At 35.0% G+C, this 20,192-nt stretch overlaps 1 protein-coding gene across 1 annotated transcript; it reads left to right on the top strand.

Moving 5' to 3' along the window:
• Positions 1–122: 122 nt before the first annotated feature.
• Positions 123–19,930, top strand: RB195_007730 (uncharacterized protein; the record flags this gene model as incomplete). The annotated part of the gene is made up of 9 exons (XM_064181518.1): positions 123–456; positions 5,812–5,918; positions 6,340–6,470; positions 7,524–7,634; positions 8,448–8,588; positions 9,054–9,172; positions 9,251–9,305; positions 19,147–19,288; positions 19,805–19,930. 9 exons carry the CDS (start codon positions 123–125, stop codon positions 19,928–19,930), a joined length of 1,266 nt encoding a protein of 421 aa, XP_064038301.1.
• Positions 19,931–20,192: the final 262 nt, after the last annotated feature.

Here is a 20,192-nt window from a genome sequence, read left to right as displayed (position 1 = left end):
TCCTCGCCGTCAAATCATCCGCTACGCTCCTCGTTCCGCTACCTCACTCGGCGGCCGTCTAGCCCCTCCCTCCTGGTCAGGCGCGGTATTTCGTGGCTGCCCGAGCCTGCCTGTTCCATCCGATGAAATCGTTGAATCTCATCGTACTACTCAGCAACTACTACGTTGAAGCACAAGTTCGCATACGGATATGGCAGCCGAACATCGATTCGACGAAGATCAAGGAACCGATACGATTCTGGGAATTGATAGAAATGCGGCCGACCTCCTCAACTCCGTCGTCGTCGTCACCATCATCATCATCATCATCATCGCCACCATCGCCACCAACTCCACCACCACCACCACCGCCGCCGCTGCCGCTGCCGCTAACCACTATTACAACATCACGACAATTTGAGACAACAACCACTAATACCACTACCACAACCACTACTACGACCACTACTACAACCGGTAAGAACTTCCGTGACTTCATGGAAACACTTCGAATTCCTACAAGAAAACCTAATAATAACCTAGCAACTATGAATATATCACAGCGTCAAAAGTGATCTACATAATTGTAGATAATTTTTTTTTCGCCTGACCACACGGAAAATTTCTTTGTTGGCGGGAAAGTTTCCGGGAAGCAATCAGCCCTATGCTCCGCTATCGTCACACTATAATTTCACACTGTGGTGGTTCAATGTAAAACTAATAATTTAGATGATATATGAGATGTTCTCAATGTGGATTATTAAGTGTTTTTCGATGTACATTTTTTTTCTGTCTACCTCTGAATACTTCACAACATTTTCTCAATTATTCTTCGGTAGTAGAAAAACAAGAAAATCCTAACAATTTAGGCAAATATTTACGTGCTACTTAGAAGTAATGTATTTGCGTTGAAGGATTAGTGATTGTGCCTGTTTTTGTGTCAAATAGAGGGGAAATACAATATTAGAGACCGTAGAGTTTAAGAATCAACCAATTAAATTCTTCCATCATTAGCTTTAAATCTTTCATTAATTATTTTAGTGTGTTGCTCCTATTACTAGAATATTTCCTGAGTTCTACATTAGGTTTGCACGCGAATTTCTGGACTTAGACTCCACCAAAGTTCTGAACTCCAGCCGCAAACTCTCGAAATTCAAGAGTTGAGAAACTAAAATTTACCAGGTCAACACGATTACGGAATAAAAGAGATGAAGGGGAAGGAGGAAGAGAAAAGAGAAAGATAGGAGGGAAAAAGAGGAAGTTCAGCAAAAAAGAATGAGGGAACGAAAGAAGGAAATAGAAGCGATATCACCTTGCCATTCGACGATCTTCAATAACTTTTTTTTTCGTAGAATCTTTTGCCGAACTCCTAACACTTCGAACCAATAAAAAAAACCCACAAAAACGGTAATTTCCAACGCACGGCTACCGTAATCTTTTTCCGGTACAGTTAATGGAAACGTTACCTGTTAATTAAAAGAACTGCGAAAAAACTCTAACAATAGATTCTTTAGAATCTTCTAGCACGTGATTTGATTTCTCTCTAAACTCTTATGTTCTCAATGTAAGTTTTTTTTCCGGAACAGCTGGGGCACATGAATATGTATTGTTTTTAGTACTCTTTGAATATTTACGTAAAGGATAACTGGATCCATTTGAAAATTTGAAAAGATAATCATTTTTGGAGTTTCTCGAACAGTTGAGCACGGAAATTTTTGGCTATTTTTTTGTAGAAAATAATTCCTTTTTTCTTTAAGTTTGGAATCAAAATTTCTCCTTCTTCTTTTTTTCTCTCCAGAATTCCTTATAGTCTATGATTAAGTTTGTATAGTTGATTGATGACGATATGCATAATTCTAGCGTTAAAGACAAGGTAATTTTTTGAAGTGAATCCTTAATCGATTAGTATTTTCTTATTATTTATTTATCGATTTTATATTATTTATCGATTATTAGCGTATTTTTCCTGTCTGTCCACGGATAAACGCTTCTCCATCGTCATCATTTCCACGTACAGCTTGTTTTCTCAAAGCGTTCCACGCTTTTATGGGTTATCGCGGGTCCCCGATATGATCGGGAGGGACGTATGTTCATTGCTTCCTAACTACTTTTTCTCTGCTTTTTCTTCCACATAAATAACCAAATCGACCTCGTGTGTTCACCTACGACTTGGGAAATTCTCCCCTCGTTCTACGGATACATGATTTATAAAACTTTTTTATCCGAGAAAATCTCGAGATCAACTACAAAATTACAACAAGCCGTTGGAGTGTACTGTACTGTGTGTTTTTCCATGGCATTAAAATCTTTTCGCTACCGAATGATCAGCAACAACAATTCAGTTGCAATTTTCAGCTTTAACAACAAATCATCAATAATTACACGTGAGAGTGTGGAGAAATTCATTTTTTTCGTCTCGCCGATTTTTAATCCTTTTTTTCTTCCAGATATTTTCAGGTGAACACTGGCTTTACTGGTGACAACTAAGTTCACTAATATAATTTCATAATTATACTCTAATATAAAGTTTTTCTAATTATCTATAATTATTCTCTGATATGAACCTCTCTCTTACTTTTTATAATACTCTACTCTAATATGAAGTTTTTTTTTAACAAAAAAAAATCCTAATGAATAGCGCCCACATCATTCTTTCGAAAAAAACCAAATAACCAATAAATAAATAATAAAGTTCCAATAACCATTCGTCATCGAACTTTTTTTTTCTCAAGAGAAAAAAAAAAACGTTCCATGACGTCTGTGTATAAACAGATAAATTAGGGGTTTTCACAAATTCCTTTCTCTTCTGCAACACGAATTCGTTCTTGCTCGGAGGAATTAAAAAACACCATCCTAGAACATTGATCACGAAAAGTACAAAGTTGTTAAGGAATTAAAAATTCTTTCCGTGCAAAATGTTCTCCAATTGATTTTTTTCCCGACCTATTCAAGCGGATTTTTCTTGACGACATCAGTTTTTTTTTCTTCTCACATATGTAAGTACATGTGTAGTTATCACGTGACGTGGATTTTTCGTTTTCAACAAGAATTCTGGTCTCTTTTCGTTCGTATGTTTCGTTTAAGAACGACTAAATGCTTTTGGAGGGGTAAATTTCGTCGAACATAACCTATTAGGAGAATTCCTAATCGAATTCTATGAAAATCACGCCAGCGCTAACCTTGAACCTTGAACATTTCCTACGATCATCGCTGTTTCAATTGGAAGTTTCGTAAACAAACGCTAAAGGTATCACCCCATGAATCTGAGGTGGTACGGATTTCAGGTGGAGTATTCGCATACGGGATCGTAGATTATTGAGAGAGGGGTGATTCTGTCCATTTCTTCTTAATTGCCGTAAAAAACGGCCCGGAAAATACTGCTTCGGGTGTTCCGGTGCGCTATTTTCACAAGGAGTTCGATTGGAGCGCGCCAGCCTTGTGCACGTGCCGCATCTTCCGGGTCGTTTTTTTACGGCAGTTAGGAAGAAATAGTGATAATCTACTATCCCGTACACGAATACTCCACCTGAAATACGTACCACCTCAGATTCGTGGGGTGATGCCTTTAACAACATAAAATGTTTCCTTTTTTTCAGATCTCTTTTCTATCTATTCTATTTTCTATCTTCATGCATCATTTTTTTCTTCTCTCGATCCTTTTGGTTTCCTCTCAAACTCCTGAGAGAATAGTTGTAGAGGTCAATGAAATAGAAAAAAAAAAGAAAATAGGATGAAATAGAGGAGTTCTTTTAGTTGAAAAAAAAATTGAAAGAAATTACTGTGTGGTAGAATCACCGTGCGGTTTTCCATTGCGTTGACTTACAGTCGACGTGGGTGCGTGTGTGTGTGGCGGGACCTTCATGACGGGACTCCGCAGGGTATACATGATGACAAAAAAAGTGCGCCAATAATCGTGATTGATTATTATTTTATTGTTATTATTTTATTATTATTATTACATTACATACTATATAGTTGTTGTTTTATTGTTTTATTCTTATTATTTTATTATTTACTTCCACTGTTAACTTGAAATCCTTCAATTTGTGTCCGATTAGCATATTCATCCAGCTCCATATGGTACAATAAACTTAAATGTTCTGGATATAGATTTATGCTCAGAAGAACCTTAGGTTAGGCCATAAATAAGAAGATGAACTTTGTTCGGACAAAAATCGTTAAGTTAACGTCACATTTCTTGAGTTTGGCTTTCGATACAGTAATCATATGACTGTATTTCGTACTTTGACACTTGTCTAAGGCAGAAAAACATACTTTTTATTCATTACTGTTTCCTCTTTCAAAAAAAAAAAACTCCTCCGGCGATGTTCTGTTGAAATTTCACGCTTACGCATGGAGCCATAACATCTGTAATGTAATGTGGTGTGATGAAAAAGGTAAAATGATTTGAACGATCGCCAAGTTTTTTTTTTATCGCAGGTACGATCCTACCGTAATCTGACGACTCTCTGTTGGATTATGCGCTTATCCCTATGGTCTTATCCTACTCTTATCAGATCATACCTATCTTCTCCGGTGAAAACACAGGATAATATTTCATTTAATTGAAACCTCTGAAGGGAACAAGGATTGGAAGAGTTTAGGGATTTAGGCTACTCTACAACGGATTGAAATTGATTTATTTTTGTTCAGTTGAAGTAAAAATATGTTCAAGGATGAGAAAAAATTAATTTATTTTTGACTACCATGAAATTGTGGCCAACAGCCACGTTTTGAAAGCGAAACCTCGCAAATGCTTAGTTAATCCCATGGAAACTTAGTTTTCTCAGGGGAAGTAAGGAAGTGGGCGGGGCATGGGGATAAATTGCGCGAATCGGCTTGATTACTTCTTGATTCCAAACTGATTTACATCCAAAGGCTTTGATCTGATCATTAAAATTAAGCCAAAAAAAAATCGGAAGGGATAAATCGATATTTTATCGCTTTATATGCCTGTGATTTAATAATTTCGATGAAATCAGCCAATTAAGCAATAAATTTGTGTTTTTTTTTTTGAATTTTTAAATTTGTTTCTCCATCCATAAAAGAACAGAATTTCCATAAATTCTAGTCCTACGCCTAAGGCCCCTCATTTTCTGATCCGAGCATTATTACAATCATTTTTTTTTGGAATGAGGGTAAACATGAAGGAATGAAAAGATTCCATTCATTTGAGATGGTAGTAAAGAAATAAGAAAGAAAAATAAAGTTGAAATAAGTAGAAGTAAAATAAATAATAATAAATAAAATAAGTTAAGGTGAAATAAACTAAGTAGAGAAATAAGTTCACGCTTCTGAAACGAAAACTTTCTTGAAAAAAAAAATAAAAAGTAAAATAAAATAAATAAATAAAAGAGTAAAATGTAAATGTTAGTTAGGAAAAGTCCAGAGAAGTTCCTAACTTAACATCTCATAAACTTTGATGCATAGAATTTGAACCCAGCAAATATGACTCTGTTTTACAGATCATCTTCAGGTTTTTTTGCTTCGATTGGCGAATTCCATTAAAATGACGATCCATTTCACATCATATATCCGTGAATCCAGTAACTAAACATCACAAAGCACAACGAATAAGGCCTAAATACGTAGTATATGTGTGTGTGTGTGTGCATCATCATACGATTTCATGCATGAATGAATTGCGGGGATTCGCGTATTCAACTATTGTTCAACATATGTAACCATGGTGGTTGGAGAATATCGATAAAAGCTAGCCAACTCGAGTCCTAAGGTCACATCGGTTTCCCATTGCTCCGGCGAATAACGTTTTTTTTTTCTCGGGATTCAACCGATTCACACACAGCAGTGCTTTGAATTTTTTTTTTCCAGCACCACCACCTCCTCCACCTCCAACAACAACAGTGGAATGGATCACACCAACCACCTTAGATCCATGTGAAGAGACCGATCCTATGAGTTTAGTGAAAGCGATGAAGGTATATAGATTCTACGATATTAACCGCACTTTTGCAGCTATCCAATCTGTTTCACCCGGGATTTGCCAAGCGTCCAATAGCGAATCTACTGCCCCGCCCACTTTTGATTTCAATACAATAATTTCATTTGAATCTGTAATATTTTCGTTAGAATAGTCCGCCGATTTCAATTAATTTAATTTGTTATTCAATTCCCAATAAGTACTGGAAACCGAGAGAAATGGATAATCGGAAAGTGCGAACTCATCAACCCAGCAGTGATTTAAAAACAAAAAATTAAAACTGTCCTAAAACTTCGAAATATTGCTTTGTTCCCCGCCGCTAGAGATTCTCCTTTGAGTTGTTTACCTGCTTGTTTTTCTATATTTCCTAGCACTATAGTTATATGGCCATTTCCATCCGACGTATCGCACTCGTTCAGGATAGCGGCATATACAATGAAATCTATATGGCTCCGGATATCTTCACTGCAAGCCGAAATTTCCCCGATTTAAGTGGGAAGAATTTTATGAAAGCGAAAAGTCGATATCATTGTGACGAAAAATGTGAGAGGTGGGTATATGTGCTGTGAGAAGATTTATGGAAAAATTGTAGCTAGCGCTAGCGAAAAGGAGGATATCGATGGATTCTTTTTTTTTTCGAGGTTTAGGCGGAGGGGGGATTCGATGGATTCTGGACGGATGGATGGATAGATTATCGATGAATTCTTTTTTCTTTTTTTTTCTCCTCTTTCTTCTCTTTGAATCGTTAGATTCGTCGCTTCATTAGCAAAAAAAAAAACGGAATTTGAATAGGTACGTATTTCATCAAATGTGTAGCAGATCATTTCCCTCGGGAAGTTAATTAATTTTTCAACCCGAATCATAAATAGTGTTATTTGCGCTTGGTTATTTAGCATTTTTAATTAAAACGACGGCAGCAATTTTTTCTTTTGCCTCTGCCGGCATGTGATCTTTGAATAAATGTCGGAAAATAATCATATATGCATGCTTCAGCTGGATGCTGACAGAGCGAAGTAGAATTTGATGGTTTGAAGGGAAACGATTTTTTGAGCCTTCTCGGATCTGGGATTTGCCATCGAAAAACTCTATCCAGAGGTGTTTCACGTACTAAACTGTTATGTTTTATGGATAAGGAAAAGGCAGAGTTAGGTTGTAGGTTAGGCGGGTTTTTCGTTAGGTTTTTTGTTAAGTTTATTAGGTTTTATGTACTGGATTCTTTCAAAGATCTCATCTCTCCTTATATTAATTCTAATTTCTGCTATTTTAGCGATCATGTGATAAGATATGAGAAATTCTACGAATTCCTCAGTTTCCTGATTCTTCAAAAGTAAGAAAATTAACAGTAGGTCCGCGATTGCAGAAAAATCCTGGGAATCGTACCGTAGTACGCCCACACATATTTCTAAAACGAATCCACTCTATGTGTATTTATGTGCTTCCTCCTATATGACAATCCAGAGTGGGCATAAATTATTTATGGTTACTCCGTCGAAATCTGGTTAACATGCCAGCCATAATATTCCTGAGTGTCCAGCGAAGAAGGGAAGGGAGGGGGACGTAGGTTCGGTTCGTATTTCGGATTTTTACCTTTATCCTACCGCAGGTCATCAAAACTTGTACGATTATTGATGATAGGAGACAATACACCGCCGCCGCTTCCGAAAGAATCCGAAAGAGCATGGTGGGATGAAGAGGAATGGGAAAGAGAGAAGAGGTATGTACTAACTCATCCATTCCTCACTATTCATAACTACTACTAACGGGAACAATAATCGTTCTTACATCATTTACTTTATGGCATCTGTTTACGTTCCTTAAGAAATTTTTCTACAAAGAAAGCAACGAAATACATTTGAAATCACGTGTAATTATGTAGTGTAATCTTAAAAAAGTTATGGAAAAACATACAGAAAAGAGTGTTTCTGGTACTGCTTTTCCATTATAGGTTTTTTAAATTTTTTTTTAAGATTTTTTTTTCCACATTTTAGATGTTTAAACCCATTGAATTCTTCCTGGTGGTTGTTCAAGGTCACTGAATCTTTTCTGGTGGTTCCTAAAATTGCGTAAAATCTTGGCCGCAATTATGTTTTTTCTGTAGACTCTAAAAAACCTAAGGTTCTTTAGAAACTCTAAACTTTAAAAAAAAAGTCTTCTTAGTGCATTTTCAAGTACTTTGAAAAAGATTGAACAAGAAATTCTAAGCGTTAAACTCTACCTTTTTGGTTTTTTTTTCTTCTTGAAATGATTTCCGGAAGTTTTCTTAACCTAGTTGTTGTTAATTTTCGATTAAGGAACACAAATAAATAGAAGAATCGGAAGTAGACAGGTAGTGGTCTCAAAACCTGAAGGAAATCAAATGAAGAATTTTTTTTTTTTGGAAATTTCAGCCTTTTCCTCGCTGAGCAAATCCTAACTATCCTATGGAAGTTGGAATTTGAAAAACTATTATAAAATAAATAAAATATAAAACCAAAAAAAAGATATTTTTACTTTCCTTCAAAATAGTAGTTTAGAAGAATTATTGAAGGTCGATTCGGAGTCGAATTACGTCACGAAACGAACGAAGGAAAGAATTGGAGAACACTGTGAGAAATGCTTTACGAGAATTGGATCACATAAATAGAGACGAAGTCGATGGGTCCGGCGAAGATGATTCACAACAGAATGAGTTCGTTTTCGAGGACCTCCTTTTGTGGTGGTAGTAGCCAATTCCATACTTGTCGAGGATATGCTGTTAAACAATATTGTTTCCGGGAATTAAACAATAAACAAAACGCATCAGTTTCAAGAAATCTGAATAGAAGCAGTTTTTTTTTCATAAAAGGAAATGCTAGTTTTAATTTAAATTTATTTGAATGAGAAAAAAAAAACTTTGTGATGATTAAGGTTTCTGTCATGATGATTAGGGGGGTACATTTGGTTATAAAGCGGTAATAAATTTCAAAAATAATATCGGTGGCCTTTTTTTCGAGGAACAGTCGTTTTTTCGCAGAAAATTGTTTTTTTTTCGCGGGAAAATGGTTTTAAAGAGGTTTTTACTTTTCATATAAACATTTCTCTGCTCTCTTGTCGCTTTTCTATCTCTACGACCTTGATCGAGGACTCTTGGATTTTGATCTCGGCTGTTTTCCAGATTTGATCGTTTTTTCACCAGTGAACTTCACTCAGACTCACTTCAACCACCACGAACGAGAAGAAATGCCGAGAATGAATTAATGGTGAAAAATTCCGGAACTGCTAAGGATGTGCTTGGTAAGTTGAGGGGGATCAATTAGCATACATAGCATTAGGTGTAGTGTCTCTCATTGATGAATTCGTTAATGTGTTAAGGAACAACAATTGCGCTCGAATGTCAAGATAAGACCGGTGAAGACCTTCAAGCGGGGCAAGTTCGCTAAATCGCTTCATTTTTCGTTGATTACTCGTTCGCTCTCTCGTTTTTTTTTACAACATACGTAGCAGAGGTTTAGGCCGTCGTAACATTCGCATAAGAGTTATATAGCCAGCAAAAAATGGTCATAAATACCTCCGCTGCCTCCGCTCATACATATATGTGCATTCGATTCCGGAAATTGTACTATATATATTCTGAAAAATACTATATATTCTGAATAGACAACAAATAGGTGTTCACGAATACGAAAGATCCTATTTAATAGCAGTTGACAGTAGTTATTCCGATAGCTGGCCACAAATCCATAATCAGAATGTTAGAAATGACCATATTGCATACATTATGCTATTAAAAATTTTCAATGGATCATTCGAATCCTTCGCTTTCATTTTCTCGAATATTCGTATAGAAATTGAAATTCAATAAACTGAAAGAAGCAATTTGATTCAATGTAAACAAATTTAACCAGACATTAATCACTAAGCCTGAAGAAAATTAGAGTTTGAAAATAATGTGCCTCAACCATCCTCTTTGAATAATTTGTGCCCTTTTAATTTATTTTAATTTTAATTTTGAATTTTTTATATGGTCCATTGCTTTGTAGTTTTGATAATAATAATAATAATAATAATAATAATAGTAATAATAATAATAATAATAGTAATAGTAATAATAATAGTAATAATAATAATAGTAATAATAATAATAATAATAATAATAATAATAATAATAGTAATAACAATAATAATAATAATAATAATAATAAAAGACAGCTATTAATTCCTAGCTTTATTTAGTAATCATTGTCGAAATTTTCTATAAACAAGAGAACATAAATGTCATTTTATTTAGTTATTTATTTTTTTTTTAGTTTCATCGATCTTCAGTGCCAAATCACATCACTTTTTCGCAATTTGCAGAACAGACATTTTTCCTGAACAGAAGCTGCTGTTCAGGAAAAATTCGATCCTTAGTTTTACAAGAATCGATGAGAATTTTTCAGGGAATTTTGATATTCGCTTTCAAATATCCCCTTTTTAACTACCACATGCGTTTTCTTCATGTTTTAATGGCGCGGCAGCAAATGTTGCTCGCATGGGCGGCACATGGCCTTTTATTACTGATGATCGAACGTTGATCTCGTGGAAATATGGACATGTATGCGGACAGGTGGAAAAATTAAAAAAGGGGTAAAAAAAAATTCAAAAGAGTTTTAGATTCAATACTTATGAGAACAGATATCTGTAACCTGAAGTTCGCATCCAAATACTATTATAAAAAAGCGGCATTTTGTCGCCAATCAAAAGCGAGGAGTAAATTTTTTTTTTCTCCAAAATCTCTATTCTGGATGACATTCACTCGTTCATCATGGATGGCTGAGGTAGGACTCAATATAACTTGCGATATGATATTTTGTATTCAAATCTCGTAGAGGTTCCAGAATTATCTGATTTCTTACATTATTTATTCTTACATTATTTTCTTCTTCTTACATTATTTCACTGTGCATTTTTTTCGAGCGAAACAAACCTAAAAAATTTATGAGGATTTTACTTTCGTAGGCAAAAAATAGCCCAAAATATTGTACGGGAAGCAAAACGAAATTCTGTCTCAAAATTTTTTGTATCATTTTCCATTACGTCGTGTAACTTAAGAAACGTAATGAGATGCAATAAAAATAATGAATTCTAGTGAGCTCTGTTCCGTCTTGTTTTTTTTTTGTTTTATGCCACACCTGCAGGTGTTTTCAATAAATAAACAATAAATAAATAAACTGTTATTTTCCTCTATAAGGGTTTTTTTTCGAAATAAAATTCGTTTTTTTTAAACTACTGATTCTATCTCAATTTATCAGAACTAGTGCTTCTTATTTATTACTTATTTCTCAGAAGCACATTGTATGATCATACAAAAACTTTTTTCTAACTACACTATGAAAATTGAATCGCACAAAGAAGCGATGAGTAGTGTAGCGGTTAGAGATTCCTCCGCCTTTATGATCGATCGGAGGTTCAAATTCGCCCCAGTGCTCACCAAGCCTTTGATCCCTCCGGGGTCGATAAATTGGTACCAGACTCGTCTGGGAGGATAAGAACACTGACTTAACGCATCGTCTAGGTCTCGCAACTTATTGTGTAGGTAAGTTATACGTTCCGTAAACCTCAAACGATTCTGAATTGAACTGAACGTGGTGGTGCGTCCCAAGCGGATTGATTAACTCCAAAGACTATCATTTCTGTTTTTTTATGCGCAATTTTTGTGCGGCTTCGCTCCCTACACGGCTTCACTGTAATCGAAAAAATTCCTAACATCTACAGATAACAACGTAGGGATTTGAGAAAAACTACGACAACACTTGAGTTTCCTCGTAAATTACTAAGTAATATGAATTGCCGACAAAATTCAGTTAAAGTTTCTGGATTAACAGCATTTTTGCGATACGCTGATTTCGTTATGTTTCGATTATTGACTTTTATTATTATTCGATTTGAATGGTTTTAGACTCTAATTGATAATGGGTGGTGGTTGAGATTGCTTAGTTCTCATCGGAATAGTCAGAAGCGAAAACTGATCCTGAAACCTGATCATTTCTAAGACTTATAACGGTAGTAATCTAGTTAAAACTGAATGTTATATATAGAATGCTTAAGTAAGTGACGTTCAGCGTATTCGATCCGCATTCGATATCATCGAATAAGTTGAACAAATACGCACAGAGGAAAAAGAGCCATATTTGGATATACATACTGCTACACAATAAATTTACAATAAAAATCTCTACTTTTAATATTTTCAAAATGAAAATTTCTGCCCGCTTTGAAAATACTAATAGCTAAGAAGCGTCAAGAAATAAGGTTTTCCTACCTACGTTCGTTTTATCTGGAAAACTTCCGATACAGCTCAAAATACAGCGGAGGGTAATGTAGGATGGAACTTCAGGACAACATAGCTCCTTTAAGTATCTTATATGGTTTAGCATTTGGAAAATGTGATTGAGATGGAGGCAGCGACCGAATTGTGTCGAAAATGGGAATAGAATAGGATTTATAGCTCTGTTGGAGTTAAAACGACCTTAGGACTATTTCTATTGATGGATCCGAGAACTGCGATGTCAATAATGTCAAAAATGCAAGGTTTTCGGTCTGGACCCCGTTTCTTGGTTACCTTATTATTTCTCATAAATTTATTTAAAAATTTTTGTTCGGATATCCTGTGAACCAACAACAATGGTAAGGATTTAAATACATGTGAACGACGTTGGTGCTTCTGTGTATGGGTAACGGACCTAAAATGTAAATCGAGGACCTGTGTACTGTACCAAGGCAGATCAGTGCATTGTTCATTCACTAATTAATTTTTCTACTCAGTTAATTTCTTTTTTTTTACGTATCTTTTTCTTGCCCGAAGAAAGAACATTTAATGCAGAAATTTAAGCGTATTTGTTTCTCTTCAGTTCAATTTTTTGTTCTCATTCTGACGAATATTTCATCCGGAAAATTTTCGCATTTGTATCAAGGAAAAAAAGCAAGAAAAAGAAAGGAAAAAGAAGAAAAACGATCCAGTTCAGCACATTAAACATCTGTTCATTTGTTAGGATTTTGGAGTTAGGAAATGGAACAAATTAACGATTAATTTCTTTTTTCTCTTTCATTTTCATTCGAGACATTTTATCTGAAATCCTTATTTTCTCTTTAAGCACAAGATTTGGAGAAATTTTCGAGGGAAAAAGAATTCGTAAGGTAACTGATTGACTGTTGTTGCTCTGTTCAGTAAATTTTGCTGAAAAATTCGCGATATAATTTTTTCCTTCAGATATTGATGCAGGGATTTTTCATTTACTTCCGATGTTAATTGCTTTTTGACGCATCGGTGCTCGCTCTGCTGAATACTTTTTCAGAAAATGTCGGTCATTATCATTAAAATAGTGTGTGCTATTTCTCTTCATCTCTCAGCACTGCAAATGAGTTCCCAGAGAGAGAGAGAGGAAAAAAGTGGTTGTTTGGATTTGTTTACAGCTGAATATGTGTGTGTCATTGTGGATCCGATCGAGACGTTGACAACAACATTCAATTTTGTGTTTTCTCATCACGTTGTGTGTCATTAATTTTAACGTCAACACTCTTCTATTTTTTCTAAATGAAATTCATTTAATAGCTTCACAATAATTTCCTCTATGAGATGAGATCTCATCGTGTGAGGGAGGAGGGGTCGATTGGACGATGCGATGCGATGCGATGATGGGCCTTTGGTGGCTTCCAGTCATGCATGGGGCTTAGGAGATGATTCTTTTCGCGATTCCAACAAGAAATCATTCATATTCATCCAATATTTCTTGCTGCGCAACACACTTTAAAACATATGGTTATTATTACGTTGAATCATCGTGAAATCGTGTGCTGTATGAGAGAGAACGGGAACGTCAAGGGAACGTTGTACTTTATGTATATATGTATATGACAGATATTCCATGAGAACCTGGCGAGAAGAAATGAAAAACTCCTGCGAAAACTGACTTTTAAATATGTCGGGACAGTGAGAATTCAAAAAAAAAACATTCGAACTTAATTTCAAAAAACGACTTTGCGTCAATTTTTCGACTTTTTGAACGAAAAAAAAAACTTCGCTTTTCGAAGCTTTTCGACTTCGCTTGAATTTCAAATAAATCCTAAGCAAGAATTCACGACTATTTTTCTTTTAGTGAGTCGATATTTCTCAAGAATATTGATGTTAATAGTGACGGAGTCCTACACACACAAAAAAAAATTAACCGACAGTATTTCTCGTCTCTCATCCCATCTACAGATTTTGCATTTTCTTTTCTTTTTTTTTTCTTAGTTTATTTTAATAAGCTATTGAGCGTGGAAACTGAAGAAATAAGTGTTAAAAACTTGTTAATGAAAATGATTTTTCTCTTTTTCGTCTTTTTCTATAAATAATAATAAATATTTTTCTATAAGTAACTTTGGAAATTTCTATTAATAATAATAATAATAACTATAAATAATCATGGATTTTGCAACGATATTAAAAGATAATTGATACTTCAGAAATTTATTTGAAATTTTCAGTTTCAGAATAACTATTTCTGAAATTAGGAGGGTCCCAAGTCGCTGCTCGTTTTTCAGGTACTGGTTCCTTTCACAGGTGGCCTGACGATGACCACGGGTCTACTGGTTGAACCGAAGAAATTGCAGCACCCAGTCATGAGTGTTTTTCCAAAGGAAAAAGAAAAATTCCTTCCAAAATCCTTTTAAAGTATAAGGGATAGAGTGCGCGTCATTGACCAATCCCTGTAAGGATGCACCTATGCCACGGTTTTCTGGTCCGATTCGGAAGAGTTTGAGGTTTTTATTAACGCGTGTGCATCCGGTACATATAATGACTTGCGAGAGTTAGCCAATGAGTCAAAGTCAGCGTTTTTATCCTCCCAGACAAGCCTATCGTTGATTTATCGACCATGAAAGGATGAAAGGCTTGGTTGGCGTTAGGGCGTTTTCGAACCATTGATCATCGATCGTGCAGTCGAAGCCGAGCCTCTTACAGCCTGAACTACGCATACACATCGGAATTTCTATATAGTTCTATTCAAACTTCTAAGATGATGTCTCTTCTCGTGCATATATAAGCAATGAGAGATCTTCGATGTAGTTACACAATATTACATTGTTATAATTGTAATATTTTTGATTTTTGAGATGAATTTATGACCTAGATAGAAAAATTCTTATCTTTCTTATCTGAAAAAATTTCCAAAAAAACAACTTCTTATCTGAAAAAAGCCAGATTACAATGACTTGGAGTTTCGTTAAAATGAATCTATATATTCTATATATATAAAACATTTTCTGTTTTTTTTTTCTTTTTTCTTTCTATATTCTCTATATACTGCTTATATAATCATAATATATGTATATAATGTATCGTTATCCATTACAGTTCCTTTTCTCGTGAGTATGACATCGCTTCTGAGGTACATTTCTAGTGACGAGTACCTTGAATGAAGAGAGGTAGCGATGTCAGTGAGCGAAAACGGAGAAGTTGTCTTTATTTTGTTTTTGTATAGATATATTTTTGAAAATAACTAACAAGTAGTTAATAACAATAGCTAGTTAATAACAATAACTTTAAATAAAAAAAAATAAGTAAATATTAAAAAATAGTAAAAAAAATAATTTAAATAAAAAATAATATAAAAAATAGTTAACAAAAAATAATTTAAATAAAAAATTTTGGAACTAAGAAATTGCAAGATAATAATTGTAAGAGGACAGCAATGAAAAAAACCGAGATTTTTTTCTTCGAATAATTTATGAGGGCGAATTAGTCTGTGAAGAATAATGGATTGTGTGTAGATTTTGTATATTAATATATGAGCCTGATTGTTTTTTTTTCTTTGAAATATTTGGAATATTTGAAATTGAACTATTATTTGAAAATTTGAAATATTTGAAATTGAAATATTTGAAATATTTGGGTGGATTTTTCGATCAAAAACTCCTAACTCTTTAATCCGAGAAATTAGGCAGTTGCCACACAGCACACTAATGTTCTTGTGACAATATAACGGATGTAAATGAAATCAGCATGCAGTCGATGTCATTGAATTATTTCTTTCATTATTATGTAAATAATATTAAGATATATATATATATCTGCTATCAAATACGCCGTGACTACTGCATAATGCATCTCTTTCAACCGCTTATAAATCACCATTGAAAGAACTGCATTCATTGCTTCTATCTGTATAAAATTTGTGCGGCAAGTGCTATTTGATTGAGCAGACACACACACAAACTTCCATGTGAATAGGGACATCAGAGAATTTTAATGAGCTTTTGTTGTTGCCCCTGTGAACGCTGCGGCTTGAAGGCCGCCGCGGAGAAATTCATTCGGAGAAGGGAAGGGCGAGGGGGGTAGGGGGCTTTAGGAAATGGAGGAAATATACGATGATACGTAATTTTTAATTGATTTTTTTTTTATCTGTAGCCAAGATTGGTACTCATAGTCTTTATTAAACAACAGTTAACGTTTCGGCGTTATCGCCTTCGTCAGAGCCTGAAAAATCAAAGCTTTCAGGGATTTGTCCTCTATTTACATGGACTATACGATGATATCATACTAAAAGAGTCAGCAAAAAAAATCTTCCAACAAATTTGTAATTGAAAATTTAGTAAATATTTATTTATTTACTTATTTGTGTCCATTCCTTCGATTGTCCTTAAATCTTGACAGGTTGAATGCGCGTGGCCTTTTATTGATCTGGAGCTTTAGCCAATATAGAACGTTAATCATTTATCTATTTATTTATTTATCCATTTATTTATTTATCTATTTATTTATTTATTTATTTACCTGACCACCCAATAAAAGACCCATTACCGGAGTTGAAACACTTTGAAAGTATTGAAATGAAATACGAAAAACAGTGTTCCACTGTCTTGTCCATAAATTTAGCGGCAACGATATCGAGAGAGATGTAAAAACAGAAAAAAATCAAAAAAAAGAAGAAATACGGAGGTATGATATTGAATTCGGAAACGGAAAACATGATCATGTCTTATGAAGAAAATTGTCTTGGGAAAAAATTAGGCGATTCGGCAGCTAGTGATTAACAAAGAGCACGAATTCTTTTCAAAAGCTGATTTTCATAATTTTTTGATTTTTTCAACACTTATGGATTTCATGTGAAAATGGCAGATCAAATAATGTCAGGAAGGCTATCCTTAAAGTTATAAACTAAGCTTACTCTAAACGTAAACAAAACTGACCTAAATTTACTAGAGTGAAGCGTTGTTAACAAATTATCTCAAAACTCCACACCACCAATAGTACTATCTGGACGAATGAGAAACAATGTTTTTTTTTTTGTTTTTAGAAAAAAGAAAATAATTTTCGGAACTCGAAATTTTCCTACTTGAAAAATGTTGTAATCAGCCTCATTAAAATTTACTTTCTGTCATCCTATGGATGAATTTTCATTCCCGGATCCAGAGAATGAAGATGTTCTTTGATGAGTAAGAATTGAAACTAGTATTCACGAAAATTATTTGTATTATTTATTTATTTTAGTAAATTTTAGAGGCGCTTGTCATTTGGGACTTTATCGTCTTTTTACAGAAATATTTTCTCATCACAAACTCTTCGGAGCTAATTGAAAAACTAGAATTAGATCATATAAGAATTTCCTAAAAAATATTCCAACCATTATAGAGCTTGATGATGTCACATAAAATATTCTTTCCAAGATTTTGTGTCTAATCGGTTATCCACGGAAAAAAGGGCACGTCAACTGACGAACGCATGAATCACAAGCGTTCACATGAAAACGCATCTGTCTCTACTGTTTGATGAAGAGCGGAAACCATTAATCTTGGAACTCACTGCATTTCAAAAACAACAGCTAGATCTTGTGCATTTCGAAATAATCCCAAGTTTAGGGGATAAATAAAAATGGAAAATCCTACACGATCCGCTACCGAACTGTTAATGCATAGCGCTTTGCAAGTTTGTTGTCCACAGATCCATAGACACACGAATACTGGTGCAGATGTAACCGCACGGATCTCGAAATACGTCTGATGACAGCGAGAGCTGCACCAATTCCAATTGCCGTTTTTTTCTGCCCGGTTTGGGTAAAAATGTGAAAATTGGACCCATTTCTTTCAGAAAACTCTCAAACCTCTCCTCCATATCCATCCGGATGGTCCATCCCGCCAGCTTAGGCTTAGCTTAGGCTTATTTTGCCTTAGGCAAGCCCGCATCTCTATAAATTGCGTTTTTTCAGCCCGGTATGTGTAAAAATGTGAAAATTGGACCCATTTCTTCCACAAAACCCTCAAACCCCTCATTCACAGCGATCCGGATGGTCCATTGGCCACTTTAGTCTTAGCTTTTTTTTCTTTTTTCCCATTTCCAATGACTCTTTCCCTGGATTTCCTGATTTCCTTAGAAGTTTCTTGTACTTAATGGGTTTATTTATCATTATTATTTCTCCTTTCAAATATAGCTTGTGAAAGTCGATACTAAAAAAAGCGTGCCCTCGTCAATCTATTAACATATCGGAGCTAATCAATACACATGGAATATATAGTAGGTGCAAAACGACATGAAAACACGGCTCAGTTGTGCCGTAAGCGGCTACGACTACAATAAATACCTATTGTGTAGATCATATTGGTTCAGAATCCAGAGAGGCAACAGATGTGTAAGGATTTTATCATTTTTACACACCATGCATAGTTCTGGAAGTAAAATACTCAGAACCTCTGGCAAAGTAACTCGAATTCAAGTGCTTTGTTCTGGCAAACAGGAGTTTAAAACTTAACGTGTAAAGTCCTTAGTTAACGTTTGTGAATATAAAGTTTATTAGCTTTGAAATCTTAATTGCTACCTAAAGGATGAAAATTTGCAGTGACTGTTTACATAGGTTAGATAGAGGATATATTCAGAATACATGTGACCATGCAGTTGAAGTAAATGCTTATTTCCTAACGATCGACAAGATTCCCCACAAAATAAAGCACAACTACCACATTTTCATTTTTTGTGATCTTTATTGACTAATCCCATGAATCACTATGAATGTCTCATTAATTTTCTGTTTCGCGAACCTTGTAGACGAATGCCGGAAGAAAAAGTATAATTCTTCGAACGAAGAAGGCCAAAGAAATCTTCGGAAACAAACTTAATTACTCATAAAACACTACTTATATTAACCATACTATGCTTATCGACATATACTACTTACAGCATCTTACTTGTTAGGTTTAGGAGATCATTTAACTATGTAAAAGCTCAAACTATCGAAATTGACATCGCTACGTTACAGGTACCAGCTATGTTCATCATGTCGTGCTGTTCGCCACCTTCCACATTCTTATTTCCCTCGTGTCTTAAACGAGATTATCTGTGGTGAAAGCGCTTGCGTTCGTGGTGACGGGCGATGCGCACAACGATTCTTACCGCTGAAGGTTTGTCATTTCTCCTAAGTAAGCTCGAGGGAGCTCGGGTAATGCACATGAGGATCATCCCAGAGGTTTCGAAAACGGTTGCGGATTTCTCTTCACATTCTTCTCTAGTACTTTGATTCTCATTTGACAAAAAAAAACATTTAAACTAGGAAAAGTTCCTAAGTTTTGGGAAAGGAAGGATGGGAAACGAGACTAAGATTGAAGAATGAGTGAGCGGTGAATCAATTCCAGGCACAGTTAGCTTGATTTTCTTCACAACAATCGATTTGTAGGATATTGATCCATCTGTGGAAGAGGTGGATGGTATTTTTCGCTTCAAGCTACCACCAAATGATAACTACGCACCAATTCTGGTTAGAAGTTACCTTAGAAAGCCTGAAGAGCAGAACTTTCCAGACGTCACCCCAGCAAATTATTTGTTGCTATGCATTTCTTTGTTGATCGCATGATCACAAAATAATACTGCAACATTTAAATTCCTTATTTGTCCAAATATTGAGACATATACAATTTTAGATACTGCACAACGAAGGCACGGACTTATGCCCAAAATGGCGTCTCGTCTCAGTCGAACTTCGAACATGTTGTGATTGTGTTATACATCCATATTCACCATTTCTTCGTTATGTGCATGGGGATTAAGATAGGTGTGATGGTAACATTCTAGGTGATGATGATACCTTGTAATTACTCGAGTAACATTCCTTCGTACGGGACTTTTTTTTCTACGTCTTTGAATAAAATTTGAATAAATAAAACTACGGCACAGAGATGGAAGATTACAATGCTTCATAGACACTTCGTAAAAACACAATAAGCAATGTGTAACTCAATCTCCAAACTACGAAAACTCTAACACAATGCAAACGTTGCTGAATGGCCTCTACTACTAGAGAAAAGAAAA

The sequence above is a fragment of the Necator americanus genome, chromosome I (genome assembly GCF_031761385.1).
Source record: "Necator americanus strain Aroian chromosome I, whole genome shotgun sequence".
Lineage (NCBI taxonomy): Eukaryota > Metazoa > Nematoda > Chromadorea > Rhabditida > Ancylostomatidae > Necator > Necator americanus.
Note: the sequence above shows the minus strand (reverse complement) of the source record. Positions and strands in the feature narration are given on the sequence as shown.